This window comes from Amblyomma americanum, chromosome 1, assembly GCF_052857255.1.
Source record: "Amblyomma americanum isolate KBUSLIRL-KWMA chromosome 1, ASM5285725v1, whole genome shotgun sequence".
NCBI lineage: Eukaryota > Metazoa > Arthropoda > Arachnida > Ixodida > Ixodidae > Amblyomma > Amblyomma americanum.
Window position 1 is genome coordinate 134,580,616 of NC_135497.1, and position 23,425 is coordinate 134,604,040.

The 23,425-nt window shown below is 47.4% G+C and overlaps 1 protein-coding gene and 1 pseudogene across 3 annotated transcripts in view; both read right to left on the reverse strand.

Annotated features, from left to right (window-relative positions):
• The window catches only part of LOC144113713 (protein-L-histidine N-pros-methyltransferase), a 181,642-nt gene extending 158,870 nt beyond the window's left edge, over positions 1-22,772 (reverse strand). Inside the window, exons 1-3 of one of the 3 annotated variants that reach the window (XM_077646979.1) lie at positions 22,707-22,772; positions 19,877-19,968; positions 15,035-15,133 (exon numbers count right to left, since the gene is read on the reverse strand). In XM_077646979.1, coding sequence (XP_077503105.1) covers positions 15,035-15,133; positions 19,877-19,903 — 126 coding nt within the window. In that variant the 5' untranslated portion in view covers positions 19,904-19,968; positions 22,707-22,772. Of the gene's footprint in view, positions 1-15,034; positions 15,134-17,394; positions 17,536-19,876; positions 19,969-22,706 lie in introns of all 3 variants that reach the window. The other 2 variants (XM_077646981.1, XM_077646980.1) reach the window with 2 other exon arrangements.
• LOC144116851 (U4 spliceosomal RNA) lies at positions 16,365-16,518 on the reverse strand (annotated as a pseudogene).
• Positions 22,773-23,425: the final 653 nt, after the last annotated feature.

Sequence of the window (23,425 nt, forward strand, 5' to 3'; positions counted from 1 at the left end):
TTGGTGACTATTAGTAGAGTGCATCTTGAAACCGCGCAAAAAATGACAAGGGACGAGGACAAAAAAGACAAGGGATCCACGCTCTGTTCTGTTGGTTTTTTCCTCCTCCCTTGTCTTTTTTTGCGCGGTTTCAAGATGCACTCTGCGAGTATAACGACACCATTATCAAAGACCTTTGCAATGCCCGTGTGAGAAGGGGCACAAAAAGATATTTCTTTTAAAAGCCGTGAAAGATACGTCGGTGTGGTCTCTGCATGCAACTTTACGGCAGGCCAGATATATGTCCACGACCTAGTCAAATTAAAATATAACTAACTAAAATTAACAAATTATTTTTAAAAATTTTCGTTTTAGGGCGCAGCACTATATTGAGAAATGGAGCGACGCCAGTATGGAAGGCGAGAATAGTTTTAGAATTTCTGAATCGGTCCCGAAATTCGAAATGTCGAACGTGAAAAAAAAAAAAACGATTTTGAACGCTATAAGTTGGCTTTACCGGGTTGGATTTCGATCAAAGCTATGCTGCACGTGGTGTGGAATATGGAACGATGTCCACATCTTTTACGCCATACAGCATATGAACTGCTTTTGTACTCAATGCAAGAAAAATTTGAGCGACGCCATTTGATCGGTGCGCAAAGTGGGAACGCCAATTTAAGAACTGCTCAAAGGCGTCTTTTTCATATTCGATAGCCAAACTGCGGCGCCGATTCAGATATTTCAAAAACTGAGCTTCCTTTCGATTTCCACTTCCTGCAATTTCGAAATATAATATTACGCCCTAAAGCCAAACATTAAAACAATTGATCAGAAACTATAGTTAATTAATTGTGTTTTAATTGCATTACATCACGCACAGGATGATGTGCGCCTTGCCATACAATCCACCTGCACAGATTGCCGCGACGTACCTCTCACGGCTTTCGATAGAAAAATCTGCACAGACTAAACAAAATACCCTGTATACAGTGTGTTTCACTTAACACGTTACACAATTAAAAAAAACAGGCTTTTTGAATTAGAAGAGCGCTTTTTCCGGCGCAGCATTGTCAGCGGTCTAGTACATCAGAATACAGTGAAGACGTACTAACTAGCAGTCTGGTCAACTAAGATTGAATAGTTAACTTGTTAACTATTACCGTTGGTCTCCATAAGTATTGACAGTCGTGTAGACCACCGCAATATCCATATCAGTTTTTAGAATTTCGAAAACGCGGTTACCGCCGGTGCTGTGGCCTGACAAATTTTGGCTGTCTCAACGAGTTACGTGCACTGGAGGGGTTGCATTGCCTGCAGGCTTCTCGAAAGCGAATGTATTTTGGCGCGATGTAACCAAAATTTGCTGGGCCACAGCGCCGAGGGTAACCGCGCTTCCGACATATTAAAAACTGATATGAATACTACACGCCTCTCAATAATTAAGGAGCCTAACGATGATAGTTAAAAAGTTAATTATTCAATAATAGTTAACCAGCCTGCTATTTAGCACGTCTTAGCTGTATTCTTATGTACTAGACCGCTGACAATGCTATATAACTCAAAAAGCCTATTTTTTTTAATTGTGTAAACTCTTAGGTGAAACACCCTGTATACAGGGAATTTTGTTAGTCTGTGCAGATTTTTCTCTCGAAAGCCGTGAGAGGTACGTCGCGGCCATCTGTGCAGGTGGATTGTATGGCAAGGCGGACATTCTGCGCGTGATGGAATGCAATTAAAACACGATTGATTAACTATAGTTTCTTAGTCTCACCCAGGACTTAGGAGAAATACAAAAACCTTACTGCCCTTTTTAAGAAGTCTCCCGACCACGGGAATGCTGTCCAGCAGTAAAGAGGAAGATGTAAAGCACGAGCGGCACTCAAAGCCAGAAGCGGTGCGGAGGGAAAATCTTCGCACAGTCAGGAGCTTCGAAGTGCTGGGGTTGCCACGACAACCGCACTCAATGGACAAACCTAGTGGCGCGGCAACTCTTCAGAAAGTACGACACCCTGTATATGAACGGAATTTTTTTGGAGGCATGGAGAAGGACAGGTAAGCAGCTCAAGGAAGTGTAGATCGGGAATTAGAGCTTTCTGACCCCGCGTCATCTATTCAGCTCTAGGAGACAAAAATGCAACGCGGTTAGATGAAACTGCGCCAAACAGCGCAGCTTGAAGATTAGATTGCGAGCATGGGGCAACTAAGTTTTTCCAGATTATTTATCAGGTTGAAGGCAGAGAAAATCAAGTTATCATTTGTACTATAATACTCGTTGGAAAAAGCACGAAAAATAGTATGCTATGATCAGTTGTAAAATTTAAAAGGTTACGTTCGTGCTTCTGATGTGATTTTGCACGGTTTTAAGTGCAGCTAAATTGGATACATGGCACAATGGCCTTTGGATGGGTGGCTTTGCGCGACATTTTATTAAAGAACTTTCTCCTCTGTGCAGCATACGGTCCGATCAGAGGACCTCTTTTTCTTTTATTGTTCTGCGTTGTTTCTTCCTTGATTCCAGTGTTACAACTCACATCTGGTTATGCTGTGACTATGAAATTGAATTCCTTACGCGGCGCTGGCAATGCTAATGCACACTATCCCATTAATTTTTCAAAACATGGTGATGCACGAAGGAACAGACGAAACCCCGCGGCAGGTTCTATTTCGGTTGGAAGCACTGCATCTATACTAACAACTCCCTTACTAGTGTCCACAACTTTGTGCGCGATCAGAGTCTTCCACTCAACTATTCACCAGTAACTGGGGTGATTCACCATACACCTTCTTTTTCGTTCTGTAGGAACATCGTTCCAGCAAAGTGACTCTGATGATTTACCGAATGATGTAGAGTGGAAGTATACATTTCAGCTCGACCAAAAGAAAAAAAAAACAACCAACGCGCATTTCACCCAACGCTGTACCAGCCACAGCTTTGGATGCCATCAGTTTGAAGCCTGCAATGAAATGTAAATTAAAAGGAAACAAGCGACACTCATTGCTGCCGCGTATAACTTAGAAGTCTTGAGACCCTTGCTCTTAAAGATAAATTTTGACTGCAGGAGGCTGCGACTGGTGTGGCGACCACATGCGCCGGCTTAGCTTCACGAGGCTGATCGCCCTCATTCACCTTGTGCGGCTCCAATCTCTTTGCAAGGTCTGCTACTGTAGAAAAAGCAATGCAGGAAAAGATAAAAATTCTGTTGTCATTCTTTGCGTTAGAATAGTCCCATATTTTAAACTGTTCGCAAAAAAAAAAAACGGCCGTGGCTTAGCTTGGTTAAGCCTGGTAATTGCGAAGCAATAATGTAACATCGTAACATCTGGCTGTATGACTGCCTTGGCGAGAGGCGCGGATCTGTTTTGTACAGCTGGTGTGACGTCACTCTGACCGTAGCGCCCCTGGTGAGAGGAGCGGGAGTTAGGCCGCCGTTGGTGGCTACCGCCTCGCCTCGCGACGGCGTGAGATGGGGCCCCGTTTTTACACAGCTGGTGTGACGTCACACCGACCGTAGCGCCCCTGGTGAGAGGAGCGGGAGTTAGGCCGCCGTTGGTGGCTACCGCCTCGCTTTGCGACGGCGTGAGATGGGGCCCCGTTTTTACACATCTGGTGTGACGTCACTCTAGGTCACGTGGTGTGACGTCACGCAGCGAGGTCACGCTAAAGGTCAATGGTGCCTACCACCGCCTCGCCACGGAACGGGCTGAAGTGCGACCTAAAGTAGTATTGCTTCGCAATAAAAAATCTTCACAGTGCCAAACTCGGACGCACTCTTCATATACAACCTCCAAGTTTCATCAAGCTTATGACTCAGCCATATAACATTTCGTACTGAACAGGCCACAATAATATGTGGAGTACTTTCTCCCTTTCTACGTTTCTCAAGACAAGATGGATAGAACTATGTTGTCTCACATGCTGCACCAGGAAGAGATTAATGACCTTTGCACGCTTATCCTCTCTTTTTATCAGCCACATTCCGTGCCGCAAAGCCTATAATACTCGTAGGTAGTACGTTGACAGTGTTGGAGATGATAACAGCTGGAAATGAAAACTAAACAGAAAGGAAAAAAAGCAACAACAAAAGAGTACGAATCCAAGAAGCGAGATGTACTGTTCTGAGGTCATGCATTTAACAGCAGACTAGACACTTTTTATACAAGAGTTCAAAGAGTGGAGTTCATCACCAGCTACTTTTTATGCATCAGACGCAAGACTGGAATTATTCGCGACCCATACGCTCAGTTGCATTTGCCTGTATATACACCCTCCCAATATCTAGAACACCCTCCTTTGCTTAGTAAACGGTTCGCTTTTTTTTAACAGCTTTCCCGGAAATCACACATCCACTGCCACGTACACTTCATGGTGGGCACGCTCAGCAGTGATCATTTGCGATGCGGCCATGACTAAGCGACAAACTACTTAACAAAGCCAATTTTAGAGAGACGCCGTAGCGGCTCCTGCCCTCTAACTCGACCGTGTACGATCATGTATCGCTTGTACTGCAATAAAGCTGCCCTCTTTTTGACAACGCACTGGAAGCTCATTCTGTTACTCGGAGTCGCGTGCTGCTTTCTAGCGACCAGCGACGCAAGAAAATGCTTAGCCGCACTACTTGCACGTTATGTGGAGAAGAAAAGATGCGCCCCCATACGGCGGTGCAGGCAGCAAATTGGAGCGAAGACTTTCAGGCTAAAGGGAAAAACTTCGCTAAAAGACTTCTCAAGTTCCTTACAAATGATTTTCTGCAGGCACCTATACAAAACGCAAGCTTTGGAGCGGTACCTACCCATAAGAATTAAATATGCGCGTATTCCCTGGTTACCTAGACATCTCTTTCAAGAGCTTGTGTTCACAAAACAATACAAACTTCTGCCACGTCCCCTTTCTGACATCTCCCAGCAAAGACATATCTTTAGTAGTCTTGTTCCAAGTTTTAGAGGCTCTGCGATCAGTTCTTAGCACTTTAAACATTAAAGCCATAGTGGACCATCTCTTCTGGCTTAACAAAACAGTCAGAAACAAAAAAAAACACTCCTGTTTTCTTGTTTTAAGCCTGACTGAGATGATGCTGAGCAAGTCTCTCAGTCTCTCAGTTCGTTGGTGCAAGTAGCGGACCCTTTTTTTGTTCCTCAACTGCTGAAAGATCACCAGTACTATGTAACCGACGAAAGCTTCCTTAAAGGGCAACTGCACCACTTTTTGAGAATTCAGCACTATTCAAAGATTAAAATCTATATAGAATGTAGGTAAAGCATGCCAAGTGTTTTTGTGCTAGCATTTAAAATAGTGACGTAATCAACAATTAAATTTTAAGCTTCTCTTCACGCCACTAGAGGAGTGCGGAGAAGCTTGGTGTGACGTCACGGAAAGTAAGATTTCAAATTTCCGCTGCCGTCAACCACATCCTGCCGTGCGGCGTTGGATACTGCCAAACTATGCTGGGTGGCCTTTGCATTCGATGGCGTTGGTCTTTTTGCTTGAAAGCAAACGTTTATGTGTTGTAAATGTACCGGTACCGTCGATGACGTCATGATGCGCCGCCACTTTGCGCTGTGCGCTGCGGAGAAGCCGTCGCGATTTTAATCGGCGATTACGTCATCATTTCAACTGCTACACCTAAAGAACTTCGCATGCTTTACCTGCAAGTTTCATACATTCGACCCCTTTAAGCTTGTCGATGTCTATCATCATTTCAAATGCTAGCCCTAAAGAACTTCGCATGCTTTACCTCCAATTTCATACATTCAACCCCTTTAAGCTCATCGATTTTTTTATACTCCTGTGACATCTTGTTGGCATCACATCACAATGAGCTGAAAAGAAAGGTCATAAAAGTTTGAGCTACGGCCAAGTCCAGCAAAAAAATAACAGCAGCATAAATGTAGATGCAATCGTCGTTTACTGAGGCGACTTTTGAGGAGATTTTCATGAGAACGTTTCGCGCCACTTGTCTCTCTAGCAGGATGACAAATGTTGGCAACGTGGGTCCCGAAACGGAAGTTTAGTCTACAATGAATTACACCAACATTTTTAACAATACTCAATAGGGCTGGCTGTCATAGGATGTTCAGATGGTCTGGTACGTAAATGTCCTTACTGAGCCAGCGCAAACAAAATATCGAGTCTCACACATGTCTGTACAGCGGCCGCCGTTAGGCAAAGCCCCCTTCTTGTTTGTTCGCAAGGGCACCACGCAAATCTAGGTCATAAATCGTGGTCCCTTTTGCGCAAGACAAATCCCTTCTTCTCAACCGAACGGGCCGGTGGTGCCGGGGATCCCGGCATACACCTGTGCTCGGCGTCTCCGGAGAGAAACATTCGCAGAGTGGACGAGCGCCTGAGAAATGACGCCGGCTCAGAACAGAGAGCGGGAACAGGAGCGGCACAAAGAGGAGCGCCCAATGTTCGCGGGGACAGGTCGCGCGGCGCCCATATTGCCACCAGCGGGACAGCGCCGCCTCGGGCCGCGTCTCTTTCGGGAAGAAACAAAGCAGGAGCGCGGCCGTCCGCATTTCGTTTAAAGCGATCTCTGCGCTGCGCGGAATGCCGCGCGTCGCGTCTCCGATCCATCACGGGAGACAAATGGCGAGCAATAGCAGCAATAAAACGACCCCCCCCCCCCCCCCTAACACGTGCGCCAGTGGGGTCGCCCCCTCTCCCTTCGCCAGCGTTCGCTCTTTCGGTCTTCCAAACGCCGGAAGGGCTCGCGCGCCGTCGCCGCGACCAGCAGGCAAGAGAATCCGCGTGGGCGCATATCGTGACGAACGAGCCGTCCGCCGCCGTCGCGCGCTGCTTATTGCGGCAGTCCGCGCACAGTCGAAAACGAGGCCTCGTCGCCGCCATGGCCGACTACGGCAAGACGGACGGACCCTGGAGAGAGACAGCGCACGCGCCGCTAGTGCCGACGAAGCCCGCATCGGTCCTGGCGGTTGAGCGCCGGCTCTCAGAGGACCAAGGATGATGCGCGTCTAGAACCTCAAAGGCCTGAAAACCGCGCGCGTATTGTTTCTGTCTTATTTCGGACATGTCCTTAACGCGGCCAAATAGACAGTGGTCGCAAGAAAAAAAAAAGTGAACAGGAAAGATGATACCTGTTACAAAAGGAATAACCTAGGAAGGAAGCCAAATAGCGATAATTAAAATTTATTGCGGGATACAATAAATCTCAAAGTCGAGTTAATTTTTGTTCGAAAATCTGTAACCATGCAGCACGGCCTTCCACGTTATTAATGGAATCGTATAAAATGGACACCAAAAAAAAACAGTAAGAAATCCTACGATGTAAGACTCGATGACTGTGTCGGGACTAATTCTTCCATTGGCCCTGAAGATCAGATAAGCCACTATTGCCGAGGCGCTTCTTGAAAAGGCACTGCTATCCAGATTAAATTGTAGGTTTCGTATTTCACATTAACGCGGCCGTATGCCGTCCACTAGGCGTAGTCAGAATTGGCCTTTTATTCTGCCAAATTGTCAGTTCAACAGTTAATTACTCTGAACTGGCGTCCCGGCTAATGTCACGGACCGATTGCGCACTACATATTTTGAGTATACCATCAACAAGCTCGGCGTTCAGAGTCTGCTCGTACGACTTCAGGACAGTAACACTCCAGTAATCGAGATTTATAGCTTTGTTGCCATCATTGACTCGGACCATGCATACTGATCAAACTATGGCAGCAACGCAGAGCGGAAAATACTGAAAGCCTGTAGCAACGGCCGGTCAAAGTGCGTCATTCCGGTCTTCAAGGGGTTCTGTCCACAACCTTTTTCAATGCTACAGTATTGTATGAGAATTTTGCGCGTGAATGGCGTCTGCAGTAACTCCGTCACGTGCCCAACATTCTCTAAGCTACACAGCTGCGACAGCTGCCGTGCAACTGTCAAGTGCGCAATTTCATGGCCTTCACAGCGCCTCCTAGAAGGACCGTTCCCGCCTAAAGAGGGAGCAGGTAGTGCTGAAGCAAATGGTCGGAGGCCATTCAAAGTACAGATCGGCTGCTTCCAGGGCGTGACGACGTCTTTCCCGTCTCCTAAGATCTTCAACGAAAGCCGTCGTCATTAATAAGGAGACTCGAGATCCTCCTCGAAGTACGTGGTAGCCTCCAGCACCCAAAGATCGAGGATTCATTACTTGGTTAAGGCGGTGCCGGCGCCTCAGACGTAACGTAGCCATGCTGACCAAAGTTACGCCCGCCCGCGAAGACCCTACTAATGCCGTGCTTCCAACGCCCTGCACCTGCTGTTGATCAAGTCCAAAGCTAAAATCATGTCCAGGGCCAGAATCAACAACTGGTGCAATGCTGAAGCCCCTATGAACGCCATTTGTGCGCTGCTATTTGAACAGAAAATACTAGTGATCGTAATGCACAGAAGGTACTTAGTTCGCTAAAGAGTCCTTTTAACTCTTGGATACGTAACGTAACGGCTCCTTCAGCGCCATCATTACAAACGCAAGTCAAAGAAGCATTAATTTTTTAGCTGAATTTAGCTGAATGGCCGCGGTCACAAATTCCGATTGCATGTGAAGAACTGTAGCAAATGTTCGCCTCTGTTTGAAGGCACGAGCATTATTCGCAGGGGGGAGTCCAGCTACGAAGCTACGGGCTAGAACTGATTGAAGCGTTTCTAGTCAGAAAGAATGAGCGGTCCTACACAAGCTACCCGTCTGTCGATATCACAGAGAAAGAGTGGCGCTTTTTAGCGCGGACGGAATGATGACCGGACTTTGATTTTTCATTTGCATGAGCGCTTGCGCACGAAAGTGGCTGTAACCACATGGATGAGCAAAAAAAAAATCAGTTGTAGAGCCGGCGACAGTGAGTGTGTGTTACTTGTTCTGGTTTTGTGTCTCGGTTTTCGGAGTTTTTTTTTTTTTGCCAGAACACGAATAACCAACTCGCCAAGCAATTCACGCTTCTGAAGTTCGCCGCGGCCCAACAGTTCCCGGTCATCTAGAGCGGCCCGAGGGCCCGCCGCCGTCCTGCTCATGCCGCTTCCCCTTCAGCCACCTTCGCCTGATCAACTGAAGTGTGTCTAATAAAGTTATTACCAAGCAACCAACAAATCACGAATTTCAGATATTTGTCACAACACCCACAAAATATCGCCCAACAGCCGGGCTACAAGACCTTTTTCTCTTGCACATGCAGTGAATGCAGCAAAGTCCTCATCGACATTCATCGACCGACATTCATACGACCGACAACAACCGGTACGTGTGCTTAAAGGGACACCGAGGACAATGCTATCAATTTTTTTTGTTAGCAAAATCCGATAGTTCGGCATTTCGTGGCTTTGTTGCCGCTTGTCCGGCAGCGAAAGGTGCATTTACTGCCAAGAGATTTGGATCCGAAGTTGAAAAACTTTTTCCCGCCGCTCCGATTCAATCTGTGCACTCTCTGATGAAGAAATAGGAGAATAGTGACGTATAGTGGCGGAAACGGCGACTCCGTGATTGCTGGCAACCGAGCGCTACGCTGCCGCCTAGCAGCAGCCTAAATGAAAACTACTGCCGGCCGGACGTTGAAGACGCCTATCAGTCGTCGTCGCTTCGTTTACGTTTGCACCAACGTTAGGGTGGATCCCGTTCCCGATTCCGGCAACGAAGTTCTCGCAAAGGTCTGCGGCCTGCACTTCAGCGACATCAGCTCCACACAGCGTGAGATGATTTTGAGGGCTGAGGCGGCGGGTCTGGCAAGAAAGTCCTAGCGCACAGGGGTCGGCAGCGTCGCTGTCACCGCCAAGCCACCGTCACGACTAATGTGTAGGGACTGGTACGTGCGGGCATATTTAAATTCTGTAATAACAGTCCTTGAAAGGCTGGTTATGCAGCCCAGCGTCTTGGTACGTTGACGAAGCGCACACTCCGAGCGCTGCGTTTGCTAAAGTGGAGGCGCGTGGAACATTAGCTAGCCGCAGCTCCTTTTCTTCGTCACAGGTGCGTGCCATTTCACGAACTTCGTCCGAGGAGCACTTAGAGAGGCCCTTGAAAGTCCTCTGCTGCTCCGCCTTTGTAAATCGAGGCGCGTAGCGAAACTATGCGGGCGCGCAAAACGCACAGACGCGAGGCACCCCGAAACATACCGAAACTCAGCTGGCCGCCTGTTGCGCCGTCAATTACAGGTTTTCTTTCACTTTCAACATTCAGGATGTCTCATCTCCGTCTTCCTCGTGTGCTAAAGGTGCACTAGCTGTTTAAAAACAAAACTTATATACTTCAATATAGATCAAACGCGTAACCTGCATGCACGTTTGTGAGCCTCAGAGCCTCACAGCACCCCCATTTCAAGCCTCTCACACTCCAGGAAAGGCACAGAGAGGCCAATGGAGCCGCAGACTTCCGCGCTAGAAAGCTGGGCCAAATGACCTCATCTCCAACGCCGGTTTTCTGCAAAGTCCGTGCCTTTCGATATTCGCGTGCCATTTTTCTCTTCTCTATAAAAGAACCAAAGACTGAGCTGGCCACTTACAGACTGCCATCATTGGCGAGATCTAGTGGCTAGACGTAGCCTGCGCTGGCAAACTTTGGCGCAGAGCCGCAACGAGCACTTTCAGACCTTTACAACAAATCGTGGGGCGAAGGCGCAGCTCCTCGCAATAGCAGTACAGTCATCTGATTTCAGTACTAAAAACTGGCAAGTCCCGACCTCTAGTGCTACCGCCCATTCGCAATGGGCAGTTGCGGCGGCAAAGTCATGGAAATAATTTGCTTACGCTCATGGAATGGTAACTTGATTGAATACCTTTATTTCAATGAGGATGGCTCTGTGGCCTAATTATTGGGCGTGGGAGTACCGCAGGAAAGTCCACATGCGTCGATCGACGCCAGTAGCGCGCGCAAATGCCCACAAGGACAGAAGCGTACCCTTGGCGCGAGCGGAGTTCCGGGGCGCGATCCAGTCCTGTAAGCTGCGAACATCCGGGGTGAGGTGCTCGGCGCGGATTTGCACCAGCCCGACACACTTTTACGGAGGGTGATAAAGTGTCAGGCTGGCTGCTTTGCCGCATGTAGAAAATGACACCGGTGGCAGAGGAGAGGTCTTATCACCGTCGTCGTACGTGCGGTGTTGGACGGGCTCTGAACCTCTCTTGGGAGTATAGTTTCTCCACTTCGCGAGAACATCGGCAGTGTAGGCCGCTCCGGCGTGGGCCTTGTGCATGAGAACCTGCGCGCCTCGGGGAAGCACCGCAGGAAGGGGCGCAGGGTCTGCCTGGCGGGCTGCAGCCTTCTGCTTGATGGGGCCGGGGTCCGAAGGCGAGTCGGAGCGAATGTCTTCTTGCTGTGGGTGGCCTCGCTGCCGCGGCCACCAGCGTGTTTCGGCATCTACACTTCGATGTTATTCGTAGTAAGGAGGTCTGCGCAAAGGCTCTTTATTCGATGACAGAGCGCACCTGCACAGGGCGCCTTGCTTAGCTAGATTACTGACTCTCGACAATCCATGTAGACGGTAAGGCGGGTGAGCAGTTCCGCTCCGGCCGAAGCCTGTAGAAGGTGGGAGAGGGCTAAATGTATGGCCTCCGGCTCGAGGTGGCTAACGCTGGGCTCGTTGTCAAACTGAAGGGTATGGTAACTATAGACATTACCAAATACATTAATACGTTAAGTATGTTTTCCGACAACGCAGTTTACCTTGTAACGCCCGTCGAACACCTACAATGCCGGAAGCAATTAACTATGACACTCTTCCTGGACGTCATGGGGTATATGACAACGTAATTCATGAGGCTGTTTCTGAAAGTTTTGTGGGCTGCTGGCCGCCGCATGTTCCGCTGTATACGCAGTTATTTACCTGACAGGTTCTTCATATAAAATAAGCATGGACCAATACATCCTTTAATTCCACTCCGAGTAGTGTATCACACGGTGGAGTGTTCAGCCCAAAACTCTCAGCACTTGTCGGTCTTGTCGGTTTGTTGCATCACTCCTCCCAACTTTCAATACAAGTGGATAATAAATTTATGCGAAACTTCAAAAGGTGGCAACGGAGATTTTCTCCTATCTTGGTCGGCAAGGCTTGGGGATTTCGACTCAGCAGTGTTCGCGTGTCGAGCTTACACGGGAGACAGTCACCCTACGTCATACGTATGAAAGGTAAAGAAATTTTTTACGAGAGGAGCTATCGCTTTCGCGGAGTTACGGTCGATCGAAATATGTCTCTAAGCCTCTATAATCGTGCCCCAGTAATATGACCCCGTTAATATGGACAACTAGAAGTATGGTCAATTTTTCTCAGGACCAAAATTTTCAATGCATATACGCCTCGTTAGTAAGAGAATTCGCTGTACGGACAACGGACAGGGTGAAAATGCATGCAGCCCATTGGGACCCATATATTTTTGTCCCGTTATTATGGACAGCGATGGGAAAAAAATTCTGACTGCCTCTATCAGAACACCAGTGAAAGGCAGTACGAAAGTGAAAATAACGCGGTAACGGCCTTTTTGTATGCGTGTGGTTACACGCTTTACATTGCATGAATGGCTGCAAAGAAAATTCTCTCTGCGCTCTACGTTGACGACCACATTCAGCAGCTGCCAGCTGAATGAGTACAAAATTCATTGGATGTGAAGAGTCGTAGCAGGAGATACTTTGTCACGCCAAGAGACGCCATCACGCGTCTCATGAAGCATTAGGCGCTTCCAGCGCGCTTAAATCTGCATCGCATGATTTTAAAGATAACGGCGATCGAAATAATAGACCTGCAGCTTCCAAGACTGCCCAATTTCTACCTCACTGCCCGCCATTATGCACAGAAGAAGCCCGCAATCATAGTGTTTTTTTAAGAATAATTATTTTATCTTCTGCATAATTCGTTATTACGGGCTACTCGCTTTATGGACACTTTTGCTTGGGAACCAAAGCCTCCATATTAACGAGGCATGACTTTATCTCCGCGCAACACCATCAGAAATTACTAATTTTATTAACGGCTTAAATAACAGCTCGGCTCCAGGCTATGATAGCATAAAAGCTGTTCCTATTAAGGTTGTTCCTGGTCTGTTATGTGATGTACCATGTCACTTAACAAATATCGTAATAAGTATGGACACTTTTCCTAATAACATAAAGTTGCCATCGTATCTGTGTTGCATAAGGGTGGTCCTATTGATAACATTAATAATTAAAGACCAATATCAATGCTCCCATCATTTTCTAAACTAGTAGAGAAGGCAATTAATTCAATGATGGTTAGTCATCTGCGGGCACACGATCGCACATATTTATGTCAGTACAGATTTCAGAAAGGAAAACCTATAGAATTGGCACTATTGCATGTGAGGGAGAAGCTTGTCACAAATATAAAAAACCAGCCATACGCAACTGGCCTATTCTTGGATTGAGTAAAGTATTCGATTCTCTCAATCCCGAGATACTACTTACAAAACTGGCAGATTACGGTATTAGAGGAATTTCACTTGGTTTGTTCCCCAGTTATCTGACCGATCGCTACCAATTTGTAAGTATTAATAAAATGACCTCATACACTCAACGTATAACATGTGGTGTCCCATAGGGATCTATATTAGGACCTATTTGATTCCTTTTATACATAAATGACATTGTCTCAGTACCAAATACGTCAGATATCGTTTTTTACGCCGAAGATACAAACGCTTTCTTTTCGTCACATGAACTTTCCATTCTATGTCAAAACACCAATTTGCGGCTTTAGAATCTGTCCGAGTGGCTTGATAAAAACTTAAATTAAATGTTAATAAAACGCAGCATATTGCTTTTCCAGCAATAAATTGGTCTGTTAATCACACCAGGCACATAGCTTTTAAATTCCATTCCCTGGACAGGGTTGCTGAACGTAAGTTTCTTGGTGTAGCGCTTCATGAAAATATACGCTGGACATCCCATGTAAACTATATAAGAAACAACTTAGCGCAAGAAATAAGCATGCTAAAAAGATTTCGTGCTTTAACTCCTGTAAACCTCAAGAGCCAACTTTATTTTAGCGCTCTTCACAGTAGACTGCGATATCGCTTACTTATTTGGGGTGTGACGACCAAAACAAATATTGAAAGCCTTGTCCGGATGGAAAAAAGGGGATGTTATATTTATGGAAAACTTATCCAAATCTGGTTCCACTTCATAATACTTTAGCAAGCAGGAAATACTGACCATAGGAAACCTCTACGATCAGCAGTTGTCGGAGCTAGTCTTCTCTGAATTTCGAGCCGACCTTAAACGCTAAAGAAAGCCGCGTCCAAGGGGCATTTTATCACAAGGACAGAAGAAGGGAGACGTGCGCTGATATCCCTTTTTCTTAGCGTTCGACGAGAACAGGTTCAAGCGCGCACTGCTTCAACGAGCCCGCCATCGTTATCGAGGCCTTATAGGAGCCGGCTATACGCACTCGTGCGCCTCTTGAGGCCGCGATAACGACGCCGTGGGCCGGCGTAGCGAACAACGTTACCTGCGAAAGCAGCCTAGATAAGAATTCCTTCATCGAAGTTCATCAATCACAAGCCAAAGAGTGGTGCGCCAGCTGAGTGAGTTCGGATAGAAAAAGACAGAGAGAGAAGTCTCCACCATACTACTTTTGCGACTTAATGGAAAACGAAAAGAACTGTCCAATAACTGACCTCTACACACCTTTACGTACGTATCAATTCATAGCTCTCCTCTCGTCATTTTCAGCTCTTGCTCTCCTAGATGTGTGGTTTAAGAAACTAAATGCATTTTATGAGCATATATTCTCGGTCTACATTTCTGTAAATACCAGGCCTAACGGTGCATAAATTCTTCCCGTATGAACGAATGGTCTGAGGTATTATCCGACGGTAGAGCCTTGGATGTTTACTCGAAAGTATTACAGGCACGAATCCTTTCCCCCATGAGGTGACTGAGCAAGGCAACCAGAGCGGACAGCACAGAGGTTGAAGAGGAGAGCAAGCAATAAAGTGCATGCCCTAGAAAGCTATCCAATCCTCAGTGGACGAATCCGACACAGACGGCGATGTCTCCTAGCCATTTTACGTCGCTTCCTCGGCATGCGTCACTCGTTACGTCACAGGGCGAAATAAAAGGTGGGAACAGACCTGACTCTTGTCCAGGCGCTCCAAGTCTTGGTCCCGGAGAAGCCGGTCATACAGGGCGCGAGCCAGCGGTGAGTGCAGTATGGGCCGTATGTTGGTCATCTGGAGTCACACAAGGGAACAGTTCAACTACTTTTTAAAAGCGCAGAGCAACGTTCATATGCGGCGGCTGCTGGTGTCACAAGCATGCAGGAAAGAACGTTGCTGTGCGCAGCGGGTAGCACAACCACAAGAAAGGCTGTATACGAGAACATGACGAGAAAACAGCGCGTCGACCCGGGACACAAGAAAACACAACTGTTTTCTGATCTCGTTCTCGACTCTACACCAACTGGTTCAACTACAGGCTGGTATTCTTGTGGCAGTTTTATAAGCTGCCATCGAGGAGCAGGAGTAAGTCGTGTCGCGTCAGTACGGTCGACTCGAATTATATACAGTTTTTTGGGGGGACGAAACTTTTTCAACGTATTTACGCCCCACTAATACGGAAACTCACTGTTCAGACAATATACAAGGAGAAAATGCACAAAACCCACTGGGACCCATGTATGCCACGCTAATATGGGCAGCGATGTAAACAAAACCCCCAGTGTGGTAACCAGATACTATTAGAGAGAACGAGCAATGTTAAAACTTTTTTGGATATCAGCAAAAAGGTCAAATATGCACTAATTTATATGACTCTGTTGCACTCTACAACGCGCATCATTGCACTCGTCGCACAGGGCGCGCAGACTTCGTAAGCCCGTAAGATGAAAGACCCGCGGATTCGTCCTGTTCACACGCTTTCTGGCTGCCGAAGCGCCTCTTCTTTTGTAGCCGGCGAAGGGCTCGGCGACTTACTCTCTGACGAGCATTTTTAATATTACAAGAAACCCGCCGCGGTGGCTCAGTGGTTAGCGTGCTCGACTACTGATCTGGAGATCCCGGGTTCGAACCCGACCGCGGCGGCTGTGTTTTTATGGAAGAAAAACGCTAAGGCGCCCGTGTGCTGTGCGATGTCAGTGCACGTTAAAGATCCCCAGTTGGTCGAAATTATTCCGGAGTCCTCCACTACGGCACCTCTTTCTTCCTTTCTTCTTTCACTCCCTCCTTTATCCCTTCCCTAACGGCGGGGTTCAGGTGTCCAACGATATATGAGATAGATACTGCGCAATTGCCTTTCCCCCCAAAACCAATTAAAAAAATTAATATTACAAAAAAGGAATCAAGGCACACAAAAAAAATTACAAAGCCGCTTGCTTAGAGTATAATCTTGCTAAAAAGAGCACGCGGCAAGAAAAAAGAAAAACGCAAGTGCCTCGGGAGCTCAATGCTACTCGGGGGTTGAGGGACGCCTAGCGTTATGCAAAAAGGAACAGAACTAAGGTGCAAAGCAGGGAATCTGCGAATACAATTGGCAACGGCAACAATTAAAGCTTTCAACTAGCAATAGTTGCCCCTCAGTTGGCACTTCATTGGGTACGACACCGCCTTTGCAACAATTAAAGAAGTAAGGAAATGGGTCCGAATTCAACTTTGCCTTAACCTCGATAGACTAACGGTTGCGTCGATAACTCATAGAAATGACTCAGTATCGGCTCTGCAAAGTCAACCGCCGTAAGAAACTGCAATACACCTTGTTAGCGCAATTCAGGAACATGCGCGGAAATGGCGCTGTCGTAAGCAAAAAAACTAGTGTGAGCAGATGAGTGCAGATCCGTGCGTAAGGTGCAAATGCGCACCAATGTTCGAGAAAACAAGTTTTGGCACGTGGCAAATGCAATGAGGAATAGGGAAATCTGGGAAACGTTCTACATAATGCCGACAATGCGTTTTCATAGCCCCTTTACCGCTACCACTCAGCAAGGTCACGTTCATTGCAGGCGGCCTCACGATAGAGAACGCAGAAGATGAACATGCTCAGTGCGTATCGATAACATTCCCCTCACCAGGCTTCGATAACACCTGGAAAAAGCTAGCTCAGCTGACCCAGTATCCTGCTTGACGCTGATAAAGACGTAGAATAGGCGAGTAGCTCGGCGACAACGTAAAAGCAAATATTTAATAATGAATTAATTTACTCTACGCCTAAAATGTCTTCAATGAGCTATTACATAAGGGAAATACAATTCAATGAATAAGTATTGGAGGGGACACTTAATCTCCACCATAAGGGTATGACGCGAAAGCGAATGCGAAACTGGTCATTCCCGACTTAACATTCACAGATCCCTGGGAGTCCTGATACGCCTTCTGGCGCAGTGGTGCAGCGGTTAAGCGATGCGCCACTGCCCTGCGATGGCAGGTGCTGCCCCCGGTGGGGCTTGTGAGACCAAGGTCGCTCTTCCCGAGCAACCGCTCGTGACCAATTATTAATTTACCTGCCACCTGCCACAGTCGTCAGTTTGCTCACAATCCGGTGGGCAGGTTGTGATGGCGCCACAAGATCACGTGACCGAGGTGGCCCACCCAAGTTGCTTCTCTCGGGATTTTTCGATCACAGTGCCGACGACGCCGGATTTCTGCACAAACGGGAGCCTTAACGTAATCGCGTTAAAACGAATTACACTAAATTCGCGGAAATGAACGACACTAGGGTTAAAGCATAGGATCAGACGCAGATTCAACGAGCACAGTCCCGCAGTCAGATCAGCCTGCAGCCTGCCTTACGCATTACATGACTCGCGAGACGATTCAGGTCGTTACGAAGTTTTTTGAAGACGATGTCAACCAGGATATTAATGCGATAGCGTTAAAGGCCCTGTTACGCAGAAAGTCCGGCGTCGGCGTTGCGAGCGAAAAATGACTGGCATAGCTCTCACAGGTGGTCCCCAGAGAGGCACCTAGAAGGCAGGTGGGCCACCCAGGTCACGTGGCCTTGCGGCGCCCTCACAACCTGTGCCTCGGATAGTGAGCAAACTGCCAATCGTTTTACCCGCCGCGGTGGCTCGGTGGTTTGGGCGCTCGACTACTGATCCGGAGTTCCCGAGTTCGAACCCTACCGCGGCGGCTGCGTTTTTATGGAGGCAAAACGCTAAGGCGCCCGTGTGCTGCGCGATGTCAGTGCACTTTAAAGATTCCCAGCTGGTCGAAATTATTCCGGAGTCCTCCACTACGGCACCTCTTCTTCCTTTCTTCTTTCACTCCCTTCCTTATCCCTTCCCTTACGGCGCGGTTCAGGTGTCCAACGATTTATGAGACAGATACTGCTCCATTTCCTTTCCCCAAAAACCAATTATTATTATTATTGACAGGTGGCAGTTAAATTAATGATTTGTCGCTCGGGAAGAGCAACCTGGGCCTCACAAGCCCCATTGGTAGCAGCACCTGCCATCGCATGGCAGTGGTGCATCGCTTAACCGCTGCACCACTGCGCCAGAAATGGTATGCGCACTCCCAGTGATCTATGAATGTAAAGTAGAGAACGACCTTCTGGTATATATGGGAAAAACTCATTACTCTATCGCTTCATACCTTTAAGGCACTCCATACCTTTACTGCCAGGCGCTTCATAGCTTTAAGTGTCCCCTCCATTTTTTGTACCATCATTGCCAAAAGCGCTGACGATGATGTCGCAAAAGAGCGCCATGACACAAGGTGTTTTTCGTCTACTCAAGGTGGGGTCAAAGTCCAATTTCCCAAGCATTTCACCCCAGAGAAGCCGAGCACCAAGCCAGTAAAAAGCTTGCACCAATTTTACCACCGGGTGGGTGCCCGACGCCAAAGGGGATAGAACCCCGCACCTCCCGTTAGTGAGGCGGATGCTCAAGCCACTAAGCCACCAGTGAGGTTCGTCTTTGCCATACGGCACCAGGCAACGGGGTTTGTTTCTTAGCCATGCAGTGGAGCACTTATGGCGCCCCGTAAGCTCTAAATATGTTTCAGGCACGGATAACCCTTGTGCTCAGCTTTAGAGACCTGGTTTTTAGGGATGCCGCATGGTATGCACCCCCTATACTGCTGAGAAGAAAACCCCGCTGCCTGGTTACTTTTGGCAAAGAAGGTATACGAAATTGCCAAACACTTGTCTATTATCGACATCACTGCACAGCGCTATCCGCAAACGGTTTTATTCTTTGAAGCTCCTTTTCCTGATTTTTTTTTTCTTTTTCATCGAGATTCGTTATTACGGACAACTCCCTTTATGGAGAGTTTTGGACGAGAACCAATGCGTCCATATGAACGAGGCCCACCTGTAACTGTATTTTCTGTTCTTTATTTTCTCAGACGTTCGCTCTTCCGTCTGTTACCAGGCCCATTTTTTTTGTTGTTGCTCATCGTGTCTAACCTCTAAATTTAAGAGAGAGGCTCTAAATTTTAAGCGTACCATGCGAGTATGGAGCCAAGCCTTCTTAGCGCAGGAAACGTAAATCTGCGCGCTGCGTACACTCAGGCTCGTGCGTGCTCACTGGCGGAAATGCGCACCTAAAGGCTGGCACTGCTGATTAAGCGAAAATCGCGAAAATATACCCGGAGTACAGACCGGTCAAACATATTCTGGGCAGTCTACGGAAGAAAGTTGAAGATACCGTTTTGTGCGCAACGAAAGCATGAATTAACAGGTATAATTTTCAGAGTTCCTTATCATTCGACAAAAGCCAATTACAAAAATAAAATTCTACTTCAAGAAGTGGTGAATCTGTGACTGGCAATAAATAACACTGCGCAAGCTAGAAAGTAAATAAAAATCTCCGTTGCAAAGGTGATAAATTAAGCTATTGCTCTTACAACAGCCAGAAAGCCGAGGTTATAGCGATCTGTCGCAACATAAGTGATAAACACTTTTCGCAGTTTCCTCACGTAATGAATTTGCTGAACACTTATAACCATTTTATCGTTACGATACAGAAATTCTTTACTTACGGTACGCGGCAATGGCTCGTTGCACATCGTGGGAAATTTGTAGCTCTTCCCAAAGGCTCGAGTTGAAAGTAAAAATTCCGAAAACTGTCGAGCTAAAGAAAAGCAGAGACGCCCATTTTTAAATCGTTCAAAATTTTTACCTTCACAGCTAAGCCCCAGAGAAGCATATCACATATCCCCAGAATCTATTCGTTTTTGGCACAACAGAATTTGCATAATAGGCTAAATTTTCAAGCAATGAGGTTTTCGCATGCAAAATGCTAACTTGCTGAGTGTATGTAGTGCTTGAGTGTAGCACCGCAGACCATGCGAAGTGTAAACGAATACTGTAGTTTATTGCGTGAACACTTGTACTAGGCGTCAAGGTTCTAAAATATTTTGCATTTTTAATTAGCCGTTCTGTATTGTGCAGCAATTAGGGACCTTTTCACATTAGTTCGAAATGTCAGGATTTAAAGGATGACATCTGGTGATACTATGTTACCGTTCTCTGCATCGTTTTTGGCTTTGTACGCGCTGCCAACGCTCAGATTTATCCGGCAACAGAAAGAATTTTGAAATCATTCATTCCCTCGGTCATGGCACAAGAAAGCAAGGCAAACTTTCACATTTAAACACCATGCCCACTCAGGACAACCTCACGGTATCTTGTGTAAGTTAGAAACCCAACGTGAGCGAATACTGTTAGAGAAACAGTTGTGGAAGCACCCTGTTCTTATGCTGGCGTCCCCATTCTGAAAACCTTTTAAAGTTTGATGCTATTCGTGCGGTTTAAAAAGCCTCTCTTTATTAGCGATTACTCTGTTTTCGGCACCTAATGCCGCGAGATGCACTATGCTGATTTGAAACATTACTGTATCATCGCCCCCCCCCCCCCCCCACCCTTAGTCGTGAATACCGCCAATAATGAGGTGTTCAATAAGTTCACATACTGCTTCCGATTTTCTTTACGAAACAGTTCTTAACAGCGCGGCATCCATGAGCAGGTGAGTGGGGAGGAAGGCGTTGTAGATTTGTGTGTGTTGTGGTTGGTCATCGAGTATTCGAAAGGTGTAACTATCTAAATGAACAATAATTTTTACCTAAATAACTCACAATACAAAATGAGCTTGAATCTTTACTGGGCTGACTACGACATGACAGCAAAGCGCCGAGTTGGCAAATTCTTTACAGCTCGTGTGGCCGGCAGCCAGAAAGTAGTTGGACTCGCGGTGGATTAAGCGCGTGATAAGATGACATTCTGAGGCGCATTATTGATAATGTATGCTTGCCGCACTGTCCTCCCTCACGCTTCAACCGGCGTGGCTCGAGCGAAGGAAGCTATCGCCCACCAAGTCGGCGCGGTCAAGGGCGGGCAGAGCGAACCGGCGTGGCTCAGCCCGTCCGCCGAGGAGCACGCACTGGGCTAGTTGCACCGGGGCCCGAAACCGGCGTCGAGGGGGACTCGGACGCTGCGCGGAGTACGCCTCTGGCCCGGCCTCCTCTCCAGAAGGCTTTCAATGGGCGCTCTTTATGTTAACGACGGGTGACTGCAATCTACTTTGGTGCCAGCACCGGCGGGGCCCGCCACGGCACACAATCGCCTTTGTCTTGCTCTGGCGTAAGCACATTGAGCAAAGACGCGCCTGCTGTCTTGGCAGGCCGCCGGGCGGGCCGCGGAATGCCCATTACAGGAGGCACGGGCCTCCACTCCCAGGGTAATTGCCCGGAGGATAGGCGGCAGGCGAGCTATCAAATATTCAGCGCCTGAGTCCCGCTTGACCAGCCCTAATTGGCCGGGCTGAAGTGCCATCCATTACCACCCGCCATCCTCCCACGCAAGGATGCGGCCGCCCCAGCATGGCCACGTCAGCTACGCAAATCAAGCACTGGCGAGCCGTCGTTATCATAAGCCCGGTAAAGACGTCCCTCACTTGGCGCTGTCCGGGACGAGGGCTCCGCCGGCGTATATGATAAACGAACGAGACCAATTACTGAAGCGCTCAGTCCCGAGCGATGCTATCGATCAAAGGGCTCAATGCGTTGCTGGGAACGATACAGCGGCGTTCAGCACGTTATGTGCAAGAAAAACCGCGGGAGAATGCCTGGAGGTCGAATCAGGTCGATCAATGCTATTTTTTCGAAGACACCTTCCAAATATTTTAACTAATAAGACGCAGTACTAAGATCTCAACCAATTTTTTTCGGTGTGGCAAGCATCAGAACTTGACTGAAAATAAAGGGATAAGACGCACATATTTCGATGTCATTGTGTTCTCAATAAAATTGAGCGGCAAAAGAACTTTAAAACTCGAGAAAGTTTATCCCATTAGAACCTATTCCTTAGATATTTTTTTACGGCCATTCTATTCAGTGCGCCCCCAGTCCAAATTGACCAACAAATGAACGCAGCGCGAGCTAAGAGACCAGTTTCGGTTTCGTTTCTCGGGTAACACAGGCTCTACTCGGCTTGGTCATACCCATCGCGACTGGCATCACAAAACAACGAGAATTGCGCAATGCATCCTTCCCGCATTCGCTTTCCGCTTCAACTCTCCTGTTTGGAGCTGTGCAGCGTTGGATGTATCGGAGCGTAAACGTGGAGCATACAGAGACATCAATAGGCATCAGGCACTGTAGCGCCCCAAAGGTAAATGCAACGACAGCGACGCTCGTTCGTTCCGGCAGTGCCACGAATGTAAACAAGCCGACTACCGGGTCAATACGACCGCGAGGGGAGAATCAAGGCTCACTTAAGCTCATGTTCTCCGATTAATATCGGTAGGTGTTCTAGCTAGTCAAAAACAACACGATATAGCGCAAGAAAACGCGAAAGAAAAATGCGAACTACCTTGAAGCTTTACTGTTTCTGCTGCTCGCTGGCGCACGCTGGCTGTCACAGGCACCGTAGCGCCGTCGTGGCAGCCGCCGGAAGCTCTCCGACGAGAAAATAGCGCCGCGTCGTCTGCTACGATTCGCTCGCATGACGCGCCGCGCCGCGACAGCAGCGCCTGCGTCCGCTTCTAAAAAAGCGGATGGGTTAGTATTTTTTCGACTAAGGGTGTGCTGATGGCCGTGCTGACCCTGTTACAAGCGTTTCATTTGCCCTGTTTGTTCCCTAGAGTGCACAGTGGTTGAAAGTAAATAAACTATGGTAGGACAGAACAACATACAAACAATAAAAAAAACAGCAGTTGGCAACAGTGGGCCACGGTTCGGGGCATCCTGCATTACTCCGCTCACCAACCACAACAGTGTACGAAATCAGTTTTGAATGTTTGGCTTTATGTAATAGGCCAGACGCATCAAAATCATTGAGCTTATAATTTGGTCTCATGATTATCCTGTTCTTTCGGTAACAATAAAAGCTTGAACAAAGTTTTACATTTTGTCACGGAGGAATTCTGTTAGGCGGTCTAGAATGAGAGCGGACCATCAATGCAGACTTCAGTTCCATCCGACTATAGACAATCTTAAGGTGTTACCAAGAGAAAGTTTGCGGGCCAAGAGGATCCGGTTTTTTAGAAGACATTTAAGAACAACGGTATCACGGAAGAAAAGTATGAAGGA